The sequence below is a fragment of the Rhinopithecus roxellana genome, chromosome 1 (assembly GCF_007565055.1).
Source record: "Rhinopithecus roxellana isolate Shanxi Qingling chromosome 1, ASM756505v1, whole genome shotgun sequence".
In the NCBI taxonomy this organism is placed as follows: Eukaryota; Metazoa; Chordata; class Mammalia; order Primates; family Cercopithecidae; genus Rhinopithecus; species Rhinopithecus roxellana.
In genome coordinates, this window is record NC_044549.1 from 125,137,879 (window position 1) to 125,158,101 (window position 20,223).

At 39.6% G+C, this 20,223-nt stretch overlaps 1 protein-coding gene across 12 annotated transcripts in view; it reads left to right on the forward strand.

The window, feature by feature from the left end:
• Positions 1–20,223, forward strand: part of PPP1R12B (protein phosphatase 1 regulatory subunit 12B) — a 242,300-nt gene that overhangs the window by 204,464 nt on the left and 17,613 nt on the right. For 9 of the 12 annotated variants that reach the window (XM_030930268.1, XM_030930289.1, XM_010378838.2 and 6 more), the window contains 5 exons: positions 8,226–8,242; positions 11,977–12,121; positions 13,661–13,765; positions 17,338–17,391; positions 18,702–18,752. In XM_030930268.1, the coding sequence (XP_030786128.1) occupies positions 8,226–8,242; positions 11,977–12,121; positions 13,661–13,765; positions 17,338–17,391; positions 18,702–18,752 (372 nt within the window). Of the gene's footprint in view, positions 1–8,225; positions 8,243–11,976; positions 12,122–13,660; positions 13,766–17,337; positions 17,392–18,701; positions 18,753–20,223 lie in introns of those variants that run through there. The other 3 variants (XR_004057260.1, XR_004057262.1, XM_030930276.1) reach the window with 2 other exon arrangements.

Genomic DNA, 20,223 nt, shown 5'->3' on the forward strand with positions numbered 1-20,223 from the left:
ACAAAAGGGAGGTACAGGTCTGCATAGATGCTGAGAGCTTTAAAATTCTAATAATATTATGTAGCACAATAGAGACAACAAAAGATGAGTCTATTTCTATCATTTAATGAACTTAATGGTTTTTATTTTAAAATATAGTGACATGTACTGCAATATGTGAGGTGATATTACATGATATCATTTTTACATGCCTTAAATTGATAGGGTAGTCACAATCTGGCATATGAGATTTTTCAGAAATATTTATAATATGAATTGAATGTAAGTACTATATTTGACTATTTTAACTTTTTGTTCTATATGTATTAAGTAGTTGGTAAAGACAAATCAAGACATATAATATGATGAAGACATATGTGATTTAATACTTGCCTTTAAAAGTTAATGTTTCCGTGGAAGTGTGCTCTCTTACACATATGTATAGCAGGTCACATGGATGCCTGTTTTTTCCCTGTATAAGACAGTGCTTTTGGTATTGCCCTGATTCTGAATGTATGTAATCACCTAGTGCAGCTGAGAGGCCATGTACTGTGGATGTTTCTTTTAGGATGTTACAGGTAAATTTGACCATTTTTTTTAAGGGAGATCCTTGTGATAGTTGGAATTTCTAAAATGCCTCCCCAAAATGTCCTCGCCTAATCTCTATAACCCACGTATATGACAAGATAGCTCTCCCATGATTGTTATGTTACATAGCACAGTTGACCTTAAGTTAGGGAGGTTTTCCTGGGTGGGCCTGAGCTAATCACATGAGCCTGGAAAGGCAGAGAGCCTTCTCAGCAGATGATGGAATGGGAAGCCAGAGAAATGTGAAGTGTGAAAAGAACTTGATGCTTCATTGCTGGTTTGAAAAACAGAAGGGCCATGTGAAAAGGAATGTAGGAGCTTCTGCAAGCAGTAGGCAGCCACTACCCTGAACAGCAGTAGGTACCTGAAACCCCACAGGACTGGATTCCTGCCAACAACCTGGATGAGCTTGAAGCAGATTCTTCCCCAGATGTTCCTGATAAAAGTCAGCAGCAGACATCCTTGATTTCAGACCATTGAGAACTTGAGGGAACCCAGCAGAACTATGCAGATTTCTGACCTACAAAACTGTGAGATAATAAATGGGTTTTTAAGCCACTAAATTTTGCTTTGGCAGCGATAGAAAACTAATGAAATTGAAAATTTGATGGTATTAATTTTTTTGATGTAGAAAAACAGCATAGGCCTCATTATCATTGTCCTCTACTGTCACATCTTTGCATAAATCTTGGAAGTTCTTCTTCCACCCTCACATTTATTTCCAGATTATGCAGGATCCCCAGATAAATTACTAGAACAGTGCAGGCTTCACTTCAAAGTTAGAGACTGTAGATTCTCTTTATTTCAAGTTTCCTAAGAATCTTGTCTGTTTGAATTATGAAGAAATCTTTTCCCTTAAGATAGAAGGCTAGAAAACTTTTGTCTCTCTTGGACATATGTATGAAACCAGAATGATTCTTTTTTTTTTTTTTTTTTTTTTTTTTTTTTTGAGGCGGAGTCTCGCTCTGTCGCCCGGACTGGAGTGCAGTGGCCGGATCTCAGCTCACTGCAAGCTCCGCCTCCCGGGTTTACGCCATTCTCCTGCCTCAGCCTCCCGAGTAGCTGGGACCACAGGCGCCCGCCACCTTGCCCGGCTAGTTTTTTGTATTTTTTAGTAGAGACGGGGTTTCACCATGTTAGCCAGGATGGCCTCGATCTCCTGACCTCGTGATCCGCCCGTCTCGGCCTCCCAAAGTGCTGGGATTACAAGCTTGAGCCACCGCGCCCGGCCAATGATTCTTAAAAGTTACAAAATTATACTATTTTGCAGTTAACTCAGACCATGATTAGGTTTGCAGTACCTCTGAAAATTTGAAGGGTCCTTGCTGCAGCCACACTCACATCATTGGCTTGTTCATCATCAGTCAATATTCTGAGAACACTGAAGGGAAAGAAGATGGTTCTCTGTAGGGCCATCCCAGAATAGCTCAAATTGTTTCCCGTGGCTCAGCTAGTACACAAGAACATAATATAAAATGTTCTTTCTGCTTAGTCCCTCTTTGGGAGAAAATGTAAATAGAAGTTTTTTCCCATCACTGTGGGGTCAAGCCATGACTGCAAAAGGAACATGAGTTAAACCAGTTTCAGCCTTGGCAGCAGACATGTGACTTAGTCTCATTCCTTTCCCTTGGGCCCAGCTTTCCTGAGCCACAATTTTATTTTAAACTTGGTAGAAGGAGTTTGGTTTTAATTATGTGCCTTCCTGAACTCCTGATAACTTTCAAGTTGAAAGCTTTTGTGGGGATTTTTCTAAGCCAGTCTCTGGTGTTTTAAGGGCCCTATGCATTTCACAAATGAAAACCAGTCTGGTTTCTGTCCCTTTCTAGGATTGCCATCTGAATTAATGGTGATCTTCATTCTGTTCTTTTATTAGAAACAGGCCCAAGCAATGAGATTATTATGGGAGAATTTCAAGAAGTATGAAAGGAAGAAGTCTGCTTCTTAGTTTTGGGACATTTTTAAAACTGTGGTCTATCTAGCTAATCATTCTTTTTACCTCTACTCTCTGTATTCATATTGGTTTCTGAGCAGCTTTTAGTCTCTTCTTCTCCAGAGTCTCATTCACATTATCTGTTGTCCCCAGTAGGACCATAAAAGCTGTGAAAGTAATTCCTTCTTTGAACAGTTTCTGTCTAGTTCAGACACACCAGACAGTCTCATTTTAGTGGCCATGATTTGTCTTCAGTAGAAGGTAGAGCAAAACAATCTTTAACAAAAATACTTATAGAAGTTTTAAGACTTCCAGATTAGAGCATACAGCATAATAAATTTGTGAATTAACCTACCAATTAGAGAAAAGATTCATGCCTTTTCTAAAATATATCATCATGTGCAGATAAGCTATTCAGACTCTACTTACAGAGTAGACTAACTTCTGTTTTTGAGAAGAGAGAAGGAGTGTACAGAGGAGAGAGAATGGAAGGATGGGACCACTGCCAGAGCATAGATAAGATGAGTCCACATTCCTAGCCTCTAAAGGATCATTGATTTGGCTGGAGTCCCTTGGCCCTGTGTTCTAGGACTTCCCCTTATTTCCTGCCCACTCAGCTGACCTCTTAGAATCCTCTTCTCTGGGAGAAGCTTCAGTGTTCATTTCCCTACCCTATGTTCTGCTTGCCTCTTCTGATGTCACTTCCTGGCTCACTGTTCCCCTGAGATTACTTAGGCAAACTCCCACTCTGTCTTATCTCCTCTAGATTTACTCAGTAGTCTCCCTGCAGGGTTGGCAGTCAGCTTTCTTGAATGAAGTCGTGTTAGCCTAACAGTTGATTTGATCTGTGCTTAGTTTGAATGACAGGAGGATGAAGAGGAAAAATTAAAGTTAAGTCTTCTGCATCAATCCAGCCACTCTGCTTCTTTACCCAAGAAACCCCAACTTCTCTCTCCCTAAATCCAACTAGTGTTTTTCATCAGACCCCGGATTATCTAGGGTATCAAGAAGCCAAGCAAAACAATAGTTTCTAGAGGTATTCCACCAGTGAAAATTAGGAAGTATGATCTAAAAACCCAAGCCATTTTATCAGAATTGGGGGAATTAAACATTAAACCCTATATACTTTTAAGCTATCTTGCCTTACTCTTTTTAGGCTAAAAACCTGAAAGGAAACCATTTCTGTTACAATGAGAATAATTCACCCTTAGAAGTCCAGTTTTCTTCCTTTTTTGAAATAATATTGTTTGTATTAAGGTAACTGTGTTTCCTCTGCTGCATCCAAATCTCACTAATCTCTGAGGTTTTAGGAGGTTTATATGCTCTCCTCTAATTGGTAGGGTTGATTTTCCTAGGACATTGCTAAGGTTAGCCCCTGAAGGCAATAATATTAAAAAAAAAAAAAAGGATTCCACATAGCTCCAAAAGTCTGGTAAAAGCTGGAGGGAATTAGAGGTAGCGAGGAAAGATTGAGGATTAACTTGCAAGCTCTGTTTTCTCTATTTTCTGGATCTAGGTAAATTGTCTACCACCTTGTCTGCTGGATCCCTCATGACCTACACATTTTATAAAAGGTTACCCAAAAGGAAATTGTTAACAAGGGATGTTAACAAGCCTTTAAAAGCTAATAAACAACAGACTGTGATGTTTGCTTTCAGTTACTCCTGGCAAGCAGAAGAGTGTAGGTTATCAACTTCCTAGGTGGCTGTAGGGAACACCTCCTACAGTAAGCCAATAGGGACAAAAACTGGTATGGCAATCACAAGTGTGAGCACCATTATCATTATCTTCCTCCACATGCTGTCATTTGTGGAAAAATTAATCCAGGCCTCTTGAAAACCCTGTGGAATCTGCCTTTTCATATCCAGGAACCCTCTGGGCTTTTTCTGATTGCTGCTTGATAGTGCTAACCTATTTTTTGTGTTTTTCAATTTTTAAGTGTTTGTGTTTTATGTCAGCCTCCTCAGTGAAGGTCATATGGTATACACAGCCATACTATGCAGCCATATATCTGAGAACTTTCTTGGCTTAATTGTGCTTCCAGAACATTCTAAATGAAAAGCATTAATGTTATTAAAAAAGTAAAGTAATGGAAATTATTAGCATGCGTTGATTTATAGATAATGGCTAAGACTGATGCCTGGTAAAATCCTAATTTCCCTGTTTTAATGGAAAAAAAACAAAAACAAAAACTTGTTTCGTCACCATAGAGGCAGCTGCCAGAGTCTACACAGCAGACTTTAAAACTAAAGATATAGTAAAATCTTACCCAACAAATAGGATATTTACAAAGAAGAACTAAAAAAAAAAAAAAAAAAAAAAAAAATTCAAGTGAGGTTTCACATTTCAAGAAAAAGTCAGCAAAAAAGCATGATTTAATTGTCAGAAAGTTAGGCCCCAGTCTGTGCACACCATGGAGAAATGGGCTCCTAGTTCAATAGGAGGAAGATAAAGAAGGCCCAAGGGACCAGTTTGATTGTAAACAGGTCATTTTTCCATACCTAAGACGATGCGGAAAGTATATCTTTGGAGAGAGTGTCAAGAATGCTACCCCCATATGAAGGGTATAGTTCGAAGGCTGTTCTACTCAGAAACACTGAGAGAAGCTAAGTGGTCTTCTAAATTATTGTTTCATTTGGTTACATGTGGACTCAATATTCTGAACCAAAGGTACAAAGTTTTAACTTGGTACTCTAACCAGCATCAACAGCCAATATAATATTCTTTTTTTTTTTTTTGAGACAGAGTCTCACTCTGTCGCCCAGGCTCGAGTGCAGTGACGCTATCTCGGCTCACTGCAACCTCCACCTCCTGGGCTCAAGCAATTCTCCTGCCTAAGCTTCCCAAGTAGCTGGGACTACAGGCATGTGCCACCACACCCAGCTAATTTTTGTATTTTTCGTAGAGATGGGGTTTTGCCATGTTGGCCAGGCTGGTCTCAAACTCCTGACCTCAAGTGATCCACCTGCCTCAGCCTCCTAAAGTGCTGGTATTACAGGCGTGAACCACTGCACCTGGCCTAATACAATATTCTTACAATTTAAAAAATGAAAGCAGAGGAATGGTGAGGGGGAAGCTGACATTTTAAGAGTTCACTTCCTTGTAGTTATCACAGTTAATTCTTACTGTTAGAATAAGTGGTAACTTGCCAAGGTCATATTGCTAGATGTCAGAGCAGAAATTAGAACTCAGGTCTAGCCAAGGCCATCACACTTCTCAGAGCATTAACAATTCAGTTCAGTTAGTGTTTATTGAACACCTATCGTGTTCTGGCCCTATAGGACTAAAAATATAATTAGGAATAAGATGGAATTTTAGTGAAACGTTCCCTCCATAACAATATGGTTTTTTTAAAAATGTATGTATCTCTTCTGGGTCTTTGTTATCAGAGAAAAAAAAATGTGTGTTTGTGTGTGTTTCTCTAATATGATCCTCCCAAAACTCATATCTTTTAGGAGGTTTTCTTAGTTGGAGCCAATGAGTTACCACTGTTATCTCCATAAACATGAGAATACATAGTACGCATTCTCATGTTTTCCCTACATTGCTTCAGGTGAACTGGTTAATTATGTTCACAGTGCTCTCCTGGTTCTGTCATGCAACTTATTCTGCTTCTTCCTCAGTGCCTCCTCTACAGGGCTCTGCACACAGTGGGTTCTTAAATACAATAAGATGTTTTGCATTTGCTGGTATGGAGTTCAGGCTCAATTATTCACAAGTATTTGACATGTCACAATAAATAGTCTTCCTGGACATAAATTTTAATTCACCCAGATGCTAGGTCTTCTCACAAAGCTAATGAGTAGCCCATAGCCCAGGATCTCAGCTTCACTTGCATACTTTTTGTTTGTTTGTTTCGTTTTCAGATAAGGCCTCACTCTGTCACCCAGGCTCAAGTGCAGTGGCACAAACACAGCTTACTGCAGCCTTGACCTCTTGTGCTCAAGTGATCCTCCTGCCTCAGCTTTCCATGTAGCATGGATCACAGGTGCACACCACCATGCCCAGCTAACTTTTTAAAAATTATTTTGTAGAGATGGGGTCCCGCCATGTTGCCCAGACTGGTCTTGAACTTCTGGGCTCAAGTGATCCTCCTGCCTCCAAAGTGCTGGGATTGCAGATGTGAGCCTCTGCACCCAGCCCTATATATGTGTTAGTTCTTGAGAGGTGATTAAAATGTAGTTTCTTTTTTGAAAAAAGACATCAAGAAAAAAAAACTTCAGGTAAAGTTGAGAAAGTAGGCATTGATAGTGTGGGATATACATATGAGTGCCACTAGAGATTAGATATATAAATGTGGGACAGAAAAAATGCCTGGAATTGTCCTGAATTTTAGATTTCCAACTTTCAGGATTCTCAACTCACTGTATGAGAATATACCATATACTTTTCTTAATGAGTCTTAATGATTCCCCCACCTCAAATGAGGGCATGTCTCCATGTTCAAAAACCTTCGTTTAGTCCAGTGGTATTTAACCAGGGCTGTACAGCAGAATCACCTGGGGTACTTTTTAAAAATACATATAGGAAGGCTGCATTCTAGACCTACTGAAACAGAATCTCCAGTACTGAGGTTAGGACATGTACAGTTTGCAAAAGTGTGCAGGATTATTCTGATGAGTATAACCCCTGATTTAAAGACAGATTCCATGAGGAAATGTCATCATTTATCAAGGTGACTCTATTCAGTCCTCTTTAGTCATATGTGCTGTCACTGTATACTTCTCCTGGACAGCTGTAGGGTGTGGTGTGTTGGGTTGTCCTGCTATGTTGTTTGACAAACCAGTGGCTTCCAGGTACTGTTTAATGCAAAGCAGTGTCATTGAGTGACTACTCAGAAGTTCAAGAATTCATTATCCATTTTGTAGATTATTAGATCTTTGTTTCTCTTCCTTCTCTTGTCTGTCTTGAAGATTTTGTTGTTCTGTAACACTTCAAAAAAGGAAATAATTAAGTGCATTTAAGCCAATTGAATTTTTATTTGCCGGAGTTCTTTTTAAAAAAAAAAAGAAGAAGGGATAGGAGGGTAAAGATCATCTACAGTAAAAAGTAAATGTCAAACACAGACATAAGCACTTTCTGTTGTTTGATTTGTTTACAATGACCAAGTATATGGGTTGTATCTATAAAACTCCTTTCTTTTGAGACCTCAAGAGTACCTACTTTTTTTTTTTTTTTTAAACCAGCATCCTAGGGACTAGGATGGGACTTTCTCCGCTCTCCCTTACTCTTCTACTTTCACTAGCGATCTGGGAGAAACTGAGGAAGTCTCCTGAGTTTTCATATTTGTAGTTTATTTGTAGTTGCAGTATTCACTCAGGGCAAGGTTGGGAGTTTGTGAACTGAAGGAAATTAATAGAATGAATGTTGAGATCCAGAGAGGCCAAATGTCAGTGATAGTCACTCCTAGAACACAAGCTTGGCTAGTTAGTTGGGTGGGGAGTTGGGGCAGTTTTTGATCATTTTACATTTTGCTAACTTCTAGTTTAAAAAGATGCTATCCCTAATACCTGAAATCTAGTGAGTCATGGCATACAAAGAAGTGTGAACTAGGGCTAAGTCACCTTTGTGTAGTCAGTTTGGTTGCTTTTCTTAAATGGCACCCCCATCTCCAGCTGTGAAGTTCAGCCATCTGATTTGAAAAATGCATTTATAGATGGAAATAATACAAATCAGTCTCTTGCTAATGCTGTTTTCTTTTCTTTTTTCTTTTTTGTTTTTTCTCTAGCATGAAAGACTTTCTAGGTAAGAACTCTCCCTGTTATATATGCATGCTTAATACTTGTGAGTGAATGCATGTCTAATTAAACTTAGCGTTATATAATAATTCAGTAATATTTCTCACATCCTTTCCTTCATTTTCCTTTTCCACAGTCACCACAATAATTCAGACTTTTATTACCTCCTGCCCAAAGCAATGGAACAAGCTTTTCAATTTACCTTCCTGCTTCCAAATTCTCCTCTTTCCAGTTCACCTTGTAGACTTCCTCTAGATTAATTTTTTTAAAGCACCAGTGTACCAGGCACCATACTAGGTATTAGGGAAACAACATGAATAAGACAGTATCCTTACCTTCAATTAGCTAACAAGCCCCTAGAGAGACAGATCATTTCAATAGAACATAATAAGTGCCCATTAGAAGTACAGACAGGTATTCTGAGCACAGAGAAGAGCAATTAACCTAATCTGATGTTCAAATTGAGGTTAGATACTGTTATTTAATAGTGCATCCAGCAAAATACCTGGTACCTAGATGGTGCTCATTAGTAGTTTGTTGAATGAACAAACTAAAGACCTGTTTTGAAATTGCTGAAAAATTAAAAAAGGATATCAAAGTTGGGGGAATGACCCTCTGCAGTTTTTCACCTAGTATCTAAAGGTACAAAACTGATCTTCTGAAAGAAGAAACTAAATAAAAAATAATAGACTATGGAGCCAAAAGTTAGAATCTTTCTTTTTCTACTGTTGCTCTGATGGAGAAATTAAGAGATTGGGAGAAGATATAGTTATGGGACCATAGGGCAAATGAGTTTCCTTATAATTTGTTTGGTATTGAGCTGGTTCTGCCTTATTAATATGTTATAAATTTTACATATGTTCTTCCTCTGCTTGTCCTCTCACCAGGCAGCAGCTGAGGACAACTCATTTACTTCTAACCTAGCAGAAAATTACTTAGTTTTACAAAATTGTTGGAGAGTGGTATTTTGCTGTAGTTAATCTTTTGTGAACTCTCTTGTATTATAATAGCCATTTGTGAAAGGAAACTTTCTCCCATAGACTTCAAAATATGCTGTGAAACTACCGATTAAAACAGTGAAGCAATAGCTCAAGAATAAACAAAGAAACCTATGGAACACAATCCATAGCCCCCCAAAAATCACATGTATAAGGTGACTTCATCTCAGTGAGGAAATAATTATTCAATAAGTGATCATTGGGACAGTTAATTATATGTTTGAGCAATTATATCCTTCCCTTCAGCAATACCAAAAACAGATGGATTTCAGTTGGATTACAATTTTTAAGAGAAAAGTGTTTTACCATAAAAGTTAGCAGAAGAGAATATTTTATAATCTTTATATAGGAAAAGCCTTTCCAAGTGTGATACCGTTACCAGAAAGGGGTCCTGATTCAGACCCCAAGAGAGGGTTCTTGGATCTCATGCAAGAAAGAATTCAGGGAGAGTCCATAAAGTAAAAGCAAGTTTATTACGAAAGTAAAGGAATAAAAGAATAACTACTCCATAGACAGAGCAACTGGTTGCCCATTTTTATGGTTATTTCTTGTTTATATGCTAAACAAGGGGTAGAATATTCATGCCTCCCCTTTTTAGGCCATATTTTGTAACTTCCTGACTTTGCCATGGCATTTGTAAACTGTCATGGTGTTGGTGGGAGTGTAGCAGTGAGGATGACCAGAGGACACTCACGGCCATCTTGGCTTTGTGGGTTTTAGCCAGCTTCTTCACTGCAACCTGCTTTATCAGCAAGGTCTTTATGACCTGTATCTTGTGTCAACCTCCTGTCTCATCCTGTGACTTAAAATGCCTTAATAGTCCAGGAATGCAACCCAGTAGATCTCAGCCTCATTTTACCCAAACCCCTATTCAATATGGAGTTGCTCTGGTTCAAATGTCTCTGACAATACCATAAAGATAAAAATCATCAAATTTAATAATGTAAAATTGAAAATCTCTAAGTAAAAGACACTATAAACAGAGACAGAAAATGAAGTGGGAAAAAATATTTGCTCCCTATATTAGTTTTAAAAGCCCTACTCTATAGGAGGTTCCCCCACTACCATAAGAAAAAGATGATTACTCTACTGAACAAAGGCTATGAATTGGCAATTCAGAAATAAAAAAAAAAGGAAAAATAACCAAAGATATTGATTGTTCATGATTTTAAAATATTAAAATTAATGACATATATTTCTGTCATTGTAAGAAGTATTTCTATCATAAGAAGGTAACTGGACAAAGGCACTAAGGTTTATAGATAAGTCTGCTCATTTTAGCATTGTTTATAATAGCTAAAAAATTTGAAAAATTTAAGTGTCTATCAATAGAAGATTAGTTAAATTATCTTACAGGCATGTAATGGAGAAGACTGCAGTCTTTTTTTTTTTTAATGAGGCAAATCTATTTTTACTTAGATGGCAAGATGTCTACAATCATAGTGGTAAGTATAGAGAGGAGGAGGAGTTAGACAACAATATATGTTATCTGACTTTTAACATATTTATATGCTTGACATTCTGCAAGGATATGAACTAAACAGTTAAAAGTAGTTATTTCTTAGGCAGGATTATGGGGTGACCTTTTCACTTTCTACTTTAGATACTTCGGTATTAACTTTTTCTACAACCATATATTGCTTTTATAATCAGGAAACTCAATAAAGAGATTTCTATTAACAAAAAAAAAAAAAAATGTTTTGAAGAATGTGGGACTTAGCATCTCTGTAAGTGAAAAGTGACCACTATTGTCATTAGAAGCTGATTACTTTGCCTCTGCTTTCTCTGTGTCATCCTTATTGCTTCTCTATCTCTTCTAATACTTATTTCAGCTTCCCCACCCCCAGCTATGGCAAATAGCTACCACAGGACAGACACATCAGATGCAATGTTCACAGTTGTGACTCTTCAAACCATCCCAGTTCAGGATGTGGCACTCTACAGGGCTGATTTCAGTTTCATATGTGCTGCCTTTTAATTTGGAAAGAGCAAAGTCTGAGAAAAATATAAACCAGTGTTAAGGATTTAGGGTGATAGTTGTACGCTTAAACAGGTAATCAGCTGAGAGATCCTTCCCTTAATGAACTTACCAATACTGGAAATAAAACCACTATCAACTCTGAGAGCTCAGTTGCTAAAATACGTAGAAATTCTAATCACAGGCACAGCAGTCTTGATGTGGAATATGGATAAGATGGTAGAAAACTAGCTGTTTGAGCACTGTGTTGGTATCCCTAAAATGTTTGGGATTCCAGCAAACCTGTAGAGCACCTTAAAGGCATACATACCATGCCCTAGTGGCCGTTTCATTCCTATTCAACCTCCAGCTCTAAGTCCATATGTTTCTGATTCATTGACAGTCCATTGTAATCATTTTTCCAAGAACCATTGAAATTCAAGAAATCTTTACTTTTAAAAGCATGCTTTTGAAGGAAGCTGTTCAATGCTAAACTAATTTGAAAAGCTCTAAGATTTAAGTCAGCACATAGGTCCAAACCACTAATTTTTCGATAAGCTTCATTCTTGGCAAATGGTGGTCAGCCTCTCTCTCCAAGCTCGTGCAGTTTAGCCCTGAAGTCTGGGAATGCTGGCAGAGAGATTGAAGGAAAGAATGTTATGAGTTGTTTCTGGCCAGGGCTCCGAAATACTTCTTAGAAAAGGCGCAAACTACCCCTGAGAATAACCTTCCCGCAACTACTTTGTTCTCAAAATCAATTTTTATCTTTAATATTATCTCCCACAGGTTGGAATCAGGAGGTAGTAATCCTACAACCAGTGATTCTTACGGTGACCGGGCTTCAGCAAGAGCCCGTCGGGAGGCCCGGGAGGCCCGTCTAGCCACCCTGACCAGTCGTGTAGAAGAAGACAGCAACAGAGATTATAAAAAAGTAGGGTCTTTATTCAATTTTCTGGTTCTTGGGTGACATATAAACCTCTCAGCCTTCCTCCACCACACCCAGAAAAATTCCCATAGCTCTGAATAAGCAGAAGAAAAGGCACTTAAGTAATAATAATTCCTTGCAGTTTTCTGGGTTTACTTCACCTCTCCAAAAAGCTAGATAAAGACTCCTTCATATATTGAGGTGTTTTAGTTTTGGTTTTTTGGGTTTTTTTTGAGACAAGGTCTCATTGTTATCCAGGCTGAAGTGCAGTGGTGCCATCATAGCTAACTGCCCTCTCAAACTCCTGGATTCATAAGGTCCTCCTACCATAGCCTCCCACATAGCTAGAACTATAGCCATGCCACCACACACGGCTACATTTTTTATTTTTTATGGAGATTGGGTCTCACTATATTGCCCAGACTGGTCTTGAATTCCTGGCCACAAGCAATCTTCCCACCTCAGCATCCCAAAGTGCTGGGATTACAGACGTGAGCCACCATGCCCAGCCATATATTGCTTTTAGTGCAGTAAGTATATAGTTAGAATCAGATATTTAGAAGTATAGGGAAAAGTAAGAAATTAAGAATATAAAAAGGGTGAAAAACCTAACTCTGTCTCTCTGAACCCCTGAGAATCATTTGGTAGACTGTTATTTTTAACAAATATATGCTTCTAATAAGGTCCTGTGAATATCAACTACATACTACTTTGTGTTAGTAAAAAAAAGAAAAAGAAAATCATTATCACTTTACAGTTTATTTCCTTTGTTCTCGTAGAATAGTACCTAGCTCCAAGAGTAGACTTAAAAACCTTCCCTTTCAGGTGTTTGAGATACCAGGAAAAAATATTTTTGTAAAGAAAATATTTAGGATGGGCATGGTGGTTCATGCCTGTAATCCCAGCACATTGGGAGGGTGAGGCGGGATGATCACTTGAGCCCAGGAGTTCGAGACCAGCCTAGGCAACATAGTGAGTCCCCCATCTCTACAAAAAATAGAAAAATTAGCTGGGCATGGTGGCTCGTGCCTGTAGCCCCAGCTACTCAGGAGGCTAAGGTAGGAGGATTGCTTGAGCCTGATTGTTCAAGGCTGCAGTGAGGGGTGATCGTGCTACTGCACTCCAGCCTGGATGACAGAGCAAGACCCTGTTTCAAAAGGGAATAAAGAGTGCTTATTCTGTTAATGTTTTGTTAAGCAGAACTTGACTAAAATCAATATACACAGTAGGCTGGTTCCAAAAAAATAATTCTGTTTCTCATTGCTCTTTTAAGCAATGAAAATGTCCCATAGGATAAAATATAATGACTGTTTTTTCCCCCAAATATTAACATTATTGAAGTTGGAGCGTCATCATTCTCTTTCTGTTCATCACTTTGAAAAAGCAAGAGACTAACTGGCTGAATGTACTCTGCTCCCTACTTCCTTCATCTTCTCTATCTACCATATAGTGGTGGCTTGGGGCACAGAGCCCTGGGAATTCTCATGTGATGAAATGGTGTGAGTTCTAACATGAACCCTGACCCTCTTTTTCCCCCTCCTCTAGCTCTATGAGAGTGCTCTGACTGAAAATCAAAAACTGAAAACAAAACTTCAGGAAGCCCAGCTAGAGCTAGCAGATATAAAATCCAAGCTTGAGAAGGTGACCCAGGTAAGAGGGAAGAAGAAGAAAAAAGATGGGAACCAAGGGTTGATGTAAGGAAGCAAACTGGACTAGGGATCTAAGGGACAAGAAGTAAGATAGAGTCAAGATCGGGCCTTCTCATGGGCAATGAGATAGAAGCTTCTTAGATTCTAATTTGATTTTAGGTTTCAATCAGTGAACTTAAAATGGAAAACTGATAATTCAGTGAACAATTCCTGATGGTCTGAATGCTAATAATTAATACTATGGATCATCATCTACTTATTTATTAGTAGAAAAGCATAAACCAGTACTACAAAGCTAGTCCTAGACAGTTCCTCTTGTCCTGTTCATTATGTTTCAGTTCAGTTTATCTACACTTCACCTCTTGGAGAGAGATAAGCAAGACACTATTAAACCTAGGGCAGAGAGGTAACAAATTAAACCTAGAGAAGTAAGTGGTTTGCTTAGGCCATATAACAAATCAAGGGCAAAGGTGGTGCCACAACAGAGGATTAAGTCCCAAAGCAAAGATTCTGTAGCATATGTTGTCTCCCCAAGCCGTCACTCTTTTTCAGCCTACAAATAAGGAATATTAGTGGCAGAAAGACTCATAAACTATTTCCTCTCACTGCCAGGTTTGATTTAATTAGATGATGCTTTAGAGGATGCTGGAGGTAATAACCTCATCACCAGTGAAACAAACTCTGTAGCTGAAAGCTAAATCAAGCACTACCTTAGGTTATTGCTGAGTTATCAGGAAACCTATTAAGTTATTTCCCTTCTGGAATGCCTGGGGACTTAGAATTTTGAAAGCTGAACTGAAGTAATCTTTACCAGGAAGGCTTGAAATGAAAACCAGAGGTGGCTAGTCATTCTGGCAATATGACTGACTATCCAAAAGCAAAGACTAAAATGCTAGAGTTGTACGGTACCAAATACATGGAGTTTGGAGGGCAGGGGTGTTGATTACCCTCTAAACATCCTATTGTAACCCCTCTGGAATTGGATGAGCAGGAGGGTGCCAATGCCAACACTTGGAAGATGGCCCCACAGAGCTGTGTAGGGCTCCAGCAAGACAGCCAAGACCCTCACTTTCTGGAGAAGGGCTTGCCCAGGTGCAAAATGTGAACTGCCTGTCAGTGTAGAAGACCCACCCCCTTTTTCCTGATTATAGTAGCCCAACATGGCTCTACTGGGAATTTCTGAGACTTACTGCAACACAGATAGATAATAACTAGGCTTAAAGTGATTTTGTGGAGTAAGAAAAGTAGGTTTCTAAATCTAAAAGAGAAAAATATACACATAGCTATAGCCCTGCCATAGGGCAGGGGGTTGGACTGAATAAATCTTAAGGTCTCTTCTCACTCCAACATTATTGAGCCAGGCAAAAAAAAAAAAAAAAAAAAAAAAAGTCTCATTCACAGTAGACCCTCAGAAGAAATCTCGGGCTAATTTTTATTTTGAATGGCGCCACATATTGGCAGTGGTTTATAAATACAAATCTTACGCTGGTTCTCGTCAGTTATTACTAGGATTGTTTTACAGAAAATTAAGGAGCAGTCATGTGAGGAACCACAGGAAGAGCAGTTTCACCTGCTCCCCACTCTTCTCAGCGGAAGCTTCTGACAGCATATGTCTTGACCTTTAGGGGTTCTCAGCGTTTTCACCAGCCCGTGCCTTAGAACAGTGAGCAGTCTAACAAGCTGCTGACATTGACTTGCACAGAGAGCATTGAATGTAAAATCAACCTTTCCAGTTGCTGGGGAAAAGCATTTACTCTCCGGCCAACTGCTTTGCTGGGTGTGTCAAAGTATACTTAGTTTTGCCAAATACAAGTTACTGAAATTCAGAAGAAATGGTGCTGCTACAAACCAAGTCTCTGATGTTTACCAAAAATGGAGTTGTTTGGCAGGACAGTGGAGGGAGGGCTTCTCAGCCTCGCACGTTTGTATGGAGACAGTTACCACATGAACATACACAATATTTTTACATAAAAGATCCACCCCAACTCTAAGGGAGTCAAAATTAAAAACAGAACAAACAAAAAAACTAGTTCTTTGTGTATATAAACCTTGAAAATCATGAAATCATCACAACCTCTACAACTCCTCAGGTTTAGGAAGAAAGACTTATGAGGATATGAACAAGCTGTAGGATAGGATCTATTTTTGCATTTTTTTATTTTCCTTCTGCTTCATAGTAGATGCAACATAAAGGCAGACAGCCATGCCCTTCTAAACAGAAGGCAAAAGCCCAGGACAGGAGCCAGAATTCTGAGTTTTACTGTTAGTTCTGGCCATTCCTTAATTTTTTTCTTTCTTTCTTTTTTTTTTTTTTGAGACGGAGTCTCGCTCTGTCGCCCAGGCTGGAGTGCAGTGGCCGGATCTCAGCTCACTTAAGCTCCGCCTCCCGGGTTTATGCCATTCTCCTGCCTCAGCCTCCCGAGTAGCTGGGACTACAGGCACCCGCCACCTCGCCCGGCTAGTTTTTTGTATTTTTTTTTTTTTTTAGTAGAGACGGGGTTTCACCGTGTTAGCCAGGATGGTCTCGATCTCCTGACCTCGTGATCCGCCCGTCTCGGCCTCCCAAAGTGCTGGGATTACAGGCTTGAGCCACCGTGCCCGGCCAATTTTTTTTTTTAAAAAAAGAAACTGCTGCAAGAAGACCAGCATAATTTCTATATTTATTTAAATGTTGTCTCTGCACAACACTACGCAAAATAAAAATAATCACCCATCAGTTATTAAATGTCTACTGAATGTAAGAAATTCTGGTGAGTTCTATGACCCTAAGGCCAAAAGGGACTTAAGGGGTTTTTTATTCCCCTTTTAAGGAAGGATCATTATCTGAGGTTATTCTGTTTTTTTGCCATGAGGCTACATCTTTTCAGCCCCTCTGCAAAATTTAAGTCAAAGATGATCTAAAATAAACATTCTAAATCTTTTATTCAAATAAAATTACCTTATCTGGAAGCCCAATATATAAGACAGATAAAACTGGACTACCTCAGTTCAAAGCAGGGCAGATGCCATGAATGGACTCCTAACAACCCCTGAAAGCCCACCCATATATGAAAACTGCTGCTCTAAAAGAAAAATGGTGTCAATTCCCAAAACAGAAAGAAGAGGGGAAAGGGGATTATTTAGGCAAGTGCCATTGGCCTTAGACTTTCAAGCTCAGGAGTTGCCAGCCTTTTAAAGAAAAGCCTTTTTTTTTTTTTTTTAATTTCCTCTGGATTGTGATATTACTCATAGAATGAAGAGAGGAGAAGAATGGTGAGATGTAAAATTGTAATTAGCATCGAAGACCTAGAGAGAGAAAGAGAGATTGTGTGTTGTAAGTAATGTCTTTGTAATTTCGGGGAATACTACTACTGCCTTCCCCTCCCCAGAGGGAATCCTGCAAACTTCAGAGAGGTGATAATGTTAGGCCTAGAGATCTATCAGAACCTGTTTGCTGGGGATCCCTGCTATACGGAAAGTCCAAAGTTTTGCTGTTTATTTCTAGATGTCCAGTAGTGAAGCTGAACTAGACTGGGCGTTCTATTGGCCCTGAGACAACTTAAATAACAACTGTTTTCCTTCCATTTGCACCAGCAGAAACAAGAAAAGACCTCTGACCGATCATCAGTGCTGGAGATGGAGAAACGGGTATGTGCATGTCTGTTTCCCCCCCACACCCCGTTTCATCTCTTCTTTCTGACTCTCTCCCACTTTGTTGTTCATGCCAATGGAAAAAGTCCATCTTAAGAAGGAGGGAGTTCTGCCACATTCCATTCCCAGCTTGATGATAAATTCTTTTTGTCTGACTCTAGGCAGTAATTTGATTGCTAGTCCTTTTGATTTCCTCAGATGGTCAGTACTTTTCACATATTTAGCCTTAGGGTGGGAAGGGTCCTTGGAAAGTCATCTCATATACTGTTCTGACTGTGGGCAGAGCTGCATACACACACAACCCATAACATTTTGGTTTACTGTAAATCATTGCATACACACACACACACACATACACAGGTCCAAGGTCTCTTTACCCTTTTCATCACCTTGAACAGAAAGGAAGCTTTCAGTGGGACCCTCTGCCATTTAGGTCTGACGACTTGAAACATGAGCCAACACAGTCTTTCACTCATTTTGACTGAGGAGAGGATTTCTGGTTCAATTGCTGATCTCCTCCCAACTGTACTCAGAATATTATTCAGGGATTTTACATTCTTGGATTGGGAAAATTCAATTAGATTTATTGAGGGACCCTAGCTTTGATTTGTCCCTAGAGATATAATATGTTCCCATCTGTCCTGTTGTTTTCTGTTTAATTTGGAAAGCAGCTAAATTTTACATTTTATTCCTTTGGCGTGTAACCAAACCTCCTTGGTATCCCATCTGATCAAAAACTCCTCATTGGGTTTAGGCTAAACCAAGAGTCAGTTGCTGGGAAAGAGAAATGGAGTGAGAGAGGAGCAATTACAGGGGGAGGGAAGAAACTAGGGGGAGAGATGCTGTTTCTTAGACAATGATGTCTACTTCCCGGCTCACCATCTGCTATCCATCATGAGAGAAGCAGTTTCCCTAGAATTTAGGGAGAGCATTACTGAAGATAATGTCTTTTTGATCGTAGAGAACAAGGGCCCTAGTCACTTGCAGACATTTGAAATTCTATGAAATCTTCCACCTGCACAGAGTAACTGAATGTCCTGGTCTATTTGCATATTAGCAAGTTGCTTCTCCATATATCTACTGATTTTATGATAGGAGATTTAGATAATGTGATTTTTATCAGTGAGGTAGCTCCATCTCACAAGTGGCAGGATCAGATAGTGCTCAGATCTCCTGAGTAAGGTTTGCCTGAGTCAGTAGACAAACCTTTGACCATGAATCTGCTGATCACACAGCAGCTGGGAGGCAGCATTTTTACTCCCTTCTGAATTCAATAAATGTTCAACAGTCTCATTGTTCCGAAACAGGAGAGGCGAGCCTTGGAGCGCAAAATGTCAGAAATGGAGGAAGAAATGAAGGTATGAAGAGATTTTCTTTCTCTTTGTATGCCTGTTCTCTGAATGCCTGCCAAGACTGGATATTTGAGCATAGGCCTGCCCCCTCCAGATTTCACTACAAACGCAATACCTGCAAGAAGAAATAATGTGTAAAAAAGTGAGCATCTCTCTTCAGCCATTTTGTAGGCTCTCTCAGCTCACACAACATCCGTTGAGGCCACCTTAAAGGCGTTCTAGGAAAAAATGCTGCCTTTGGTTTAAGGAGAGATCTTGGCAGGCTTGAAACAAATTTGAGTTGAACTTTTAAGGCTTTTCAAGCAGTATCTTTGCCCTCTAGAGGGTAAATGGGAAGACTAGAACAAGTTCTCCAGCCCTGGGAGCCTCCCATTAGGTGCCTGGGGAAGCCTGAGCATGGCCATAAGCTTTCCTCCCTGGTGCCCCTCCCAACCCATCCCTTTGCTGGGAAGAACACAGATTGAATCATTCTGCAACAGAATAAAAATGTACTCACATATTGATTTCCTGCCCCAGTCCATTTCCTCTGAAATATTCAGGGATGCTTGGCACTCTCCCACTGGAGTAAGCTCATGCCGCCAGATACACTTCACAGCTCACTACTTTCCTTTCTCTCCTCACCGTGTCCTGCAGTGACCATCACCTCCATTAGCCACTTCAATGGACAACTGCCATCCTGGGCAGTTTTGAGTGCTAAGAACTGGAAATCTACCCAAAGGAGTCAATTTGCTGCCATGGGAGGCAGTGGAGCAGTGGGAGGGGAGGAGGGTGAAAGGGGGAAGATGGATACAGAGCTGCAGGGAATATAGAGCTGGTCAGGGTAGCCACCTGGAGATGATTTTGAAACATCTGATTCCTGCAATGCATGATGCCACATACCCATAATCAGCACCTGCTCAGCATTTTTCTTTCTTCAGGCATCTTATTTTACCAGATACATGATGCCAAGCATTCATTTGGTGAGACAGGTTCCTTCAGCTGGGAAGCCGAAGCACTGGGATAGTATTAGGCAGATCCCCAAATGTCTTTCTATGAGCAAGCATCCCTAGTATGCAATTTGGGAGAGACGTTTATTGTTCCAGTGGCCTAAATAAATTGGTTATTTATTGAAAAAAAAAACTTTTTAAGATCTGTTGAGGTTTTAGTTTACACCAGATCCAGTGCTCATAATCAATCCTGTTACTCTGTGATTCCAGAATGAAGGAGAAATCCCGAGCCTTGCCCCTGCATTTCCTACCACTATCCCAAGGCTGTAACTGTAACATTCACATAGAATTGTAAGCAATACCTGCTTGTATCTCAAACATTTTAAATCTTCCAAGTTGATTCAAAGCAGCAAGAAATAGAAATCATAAGTAATTGATTCTCCTGAAATGGTGAACAGTATGCCCTAGCACCTAAACTTCTCCATCTTGAGATTTTTTCCAAACACACCTTACTACCACACAGAAGTATTCTCTCCCACTTAGAGCAGTGA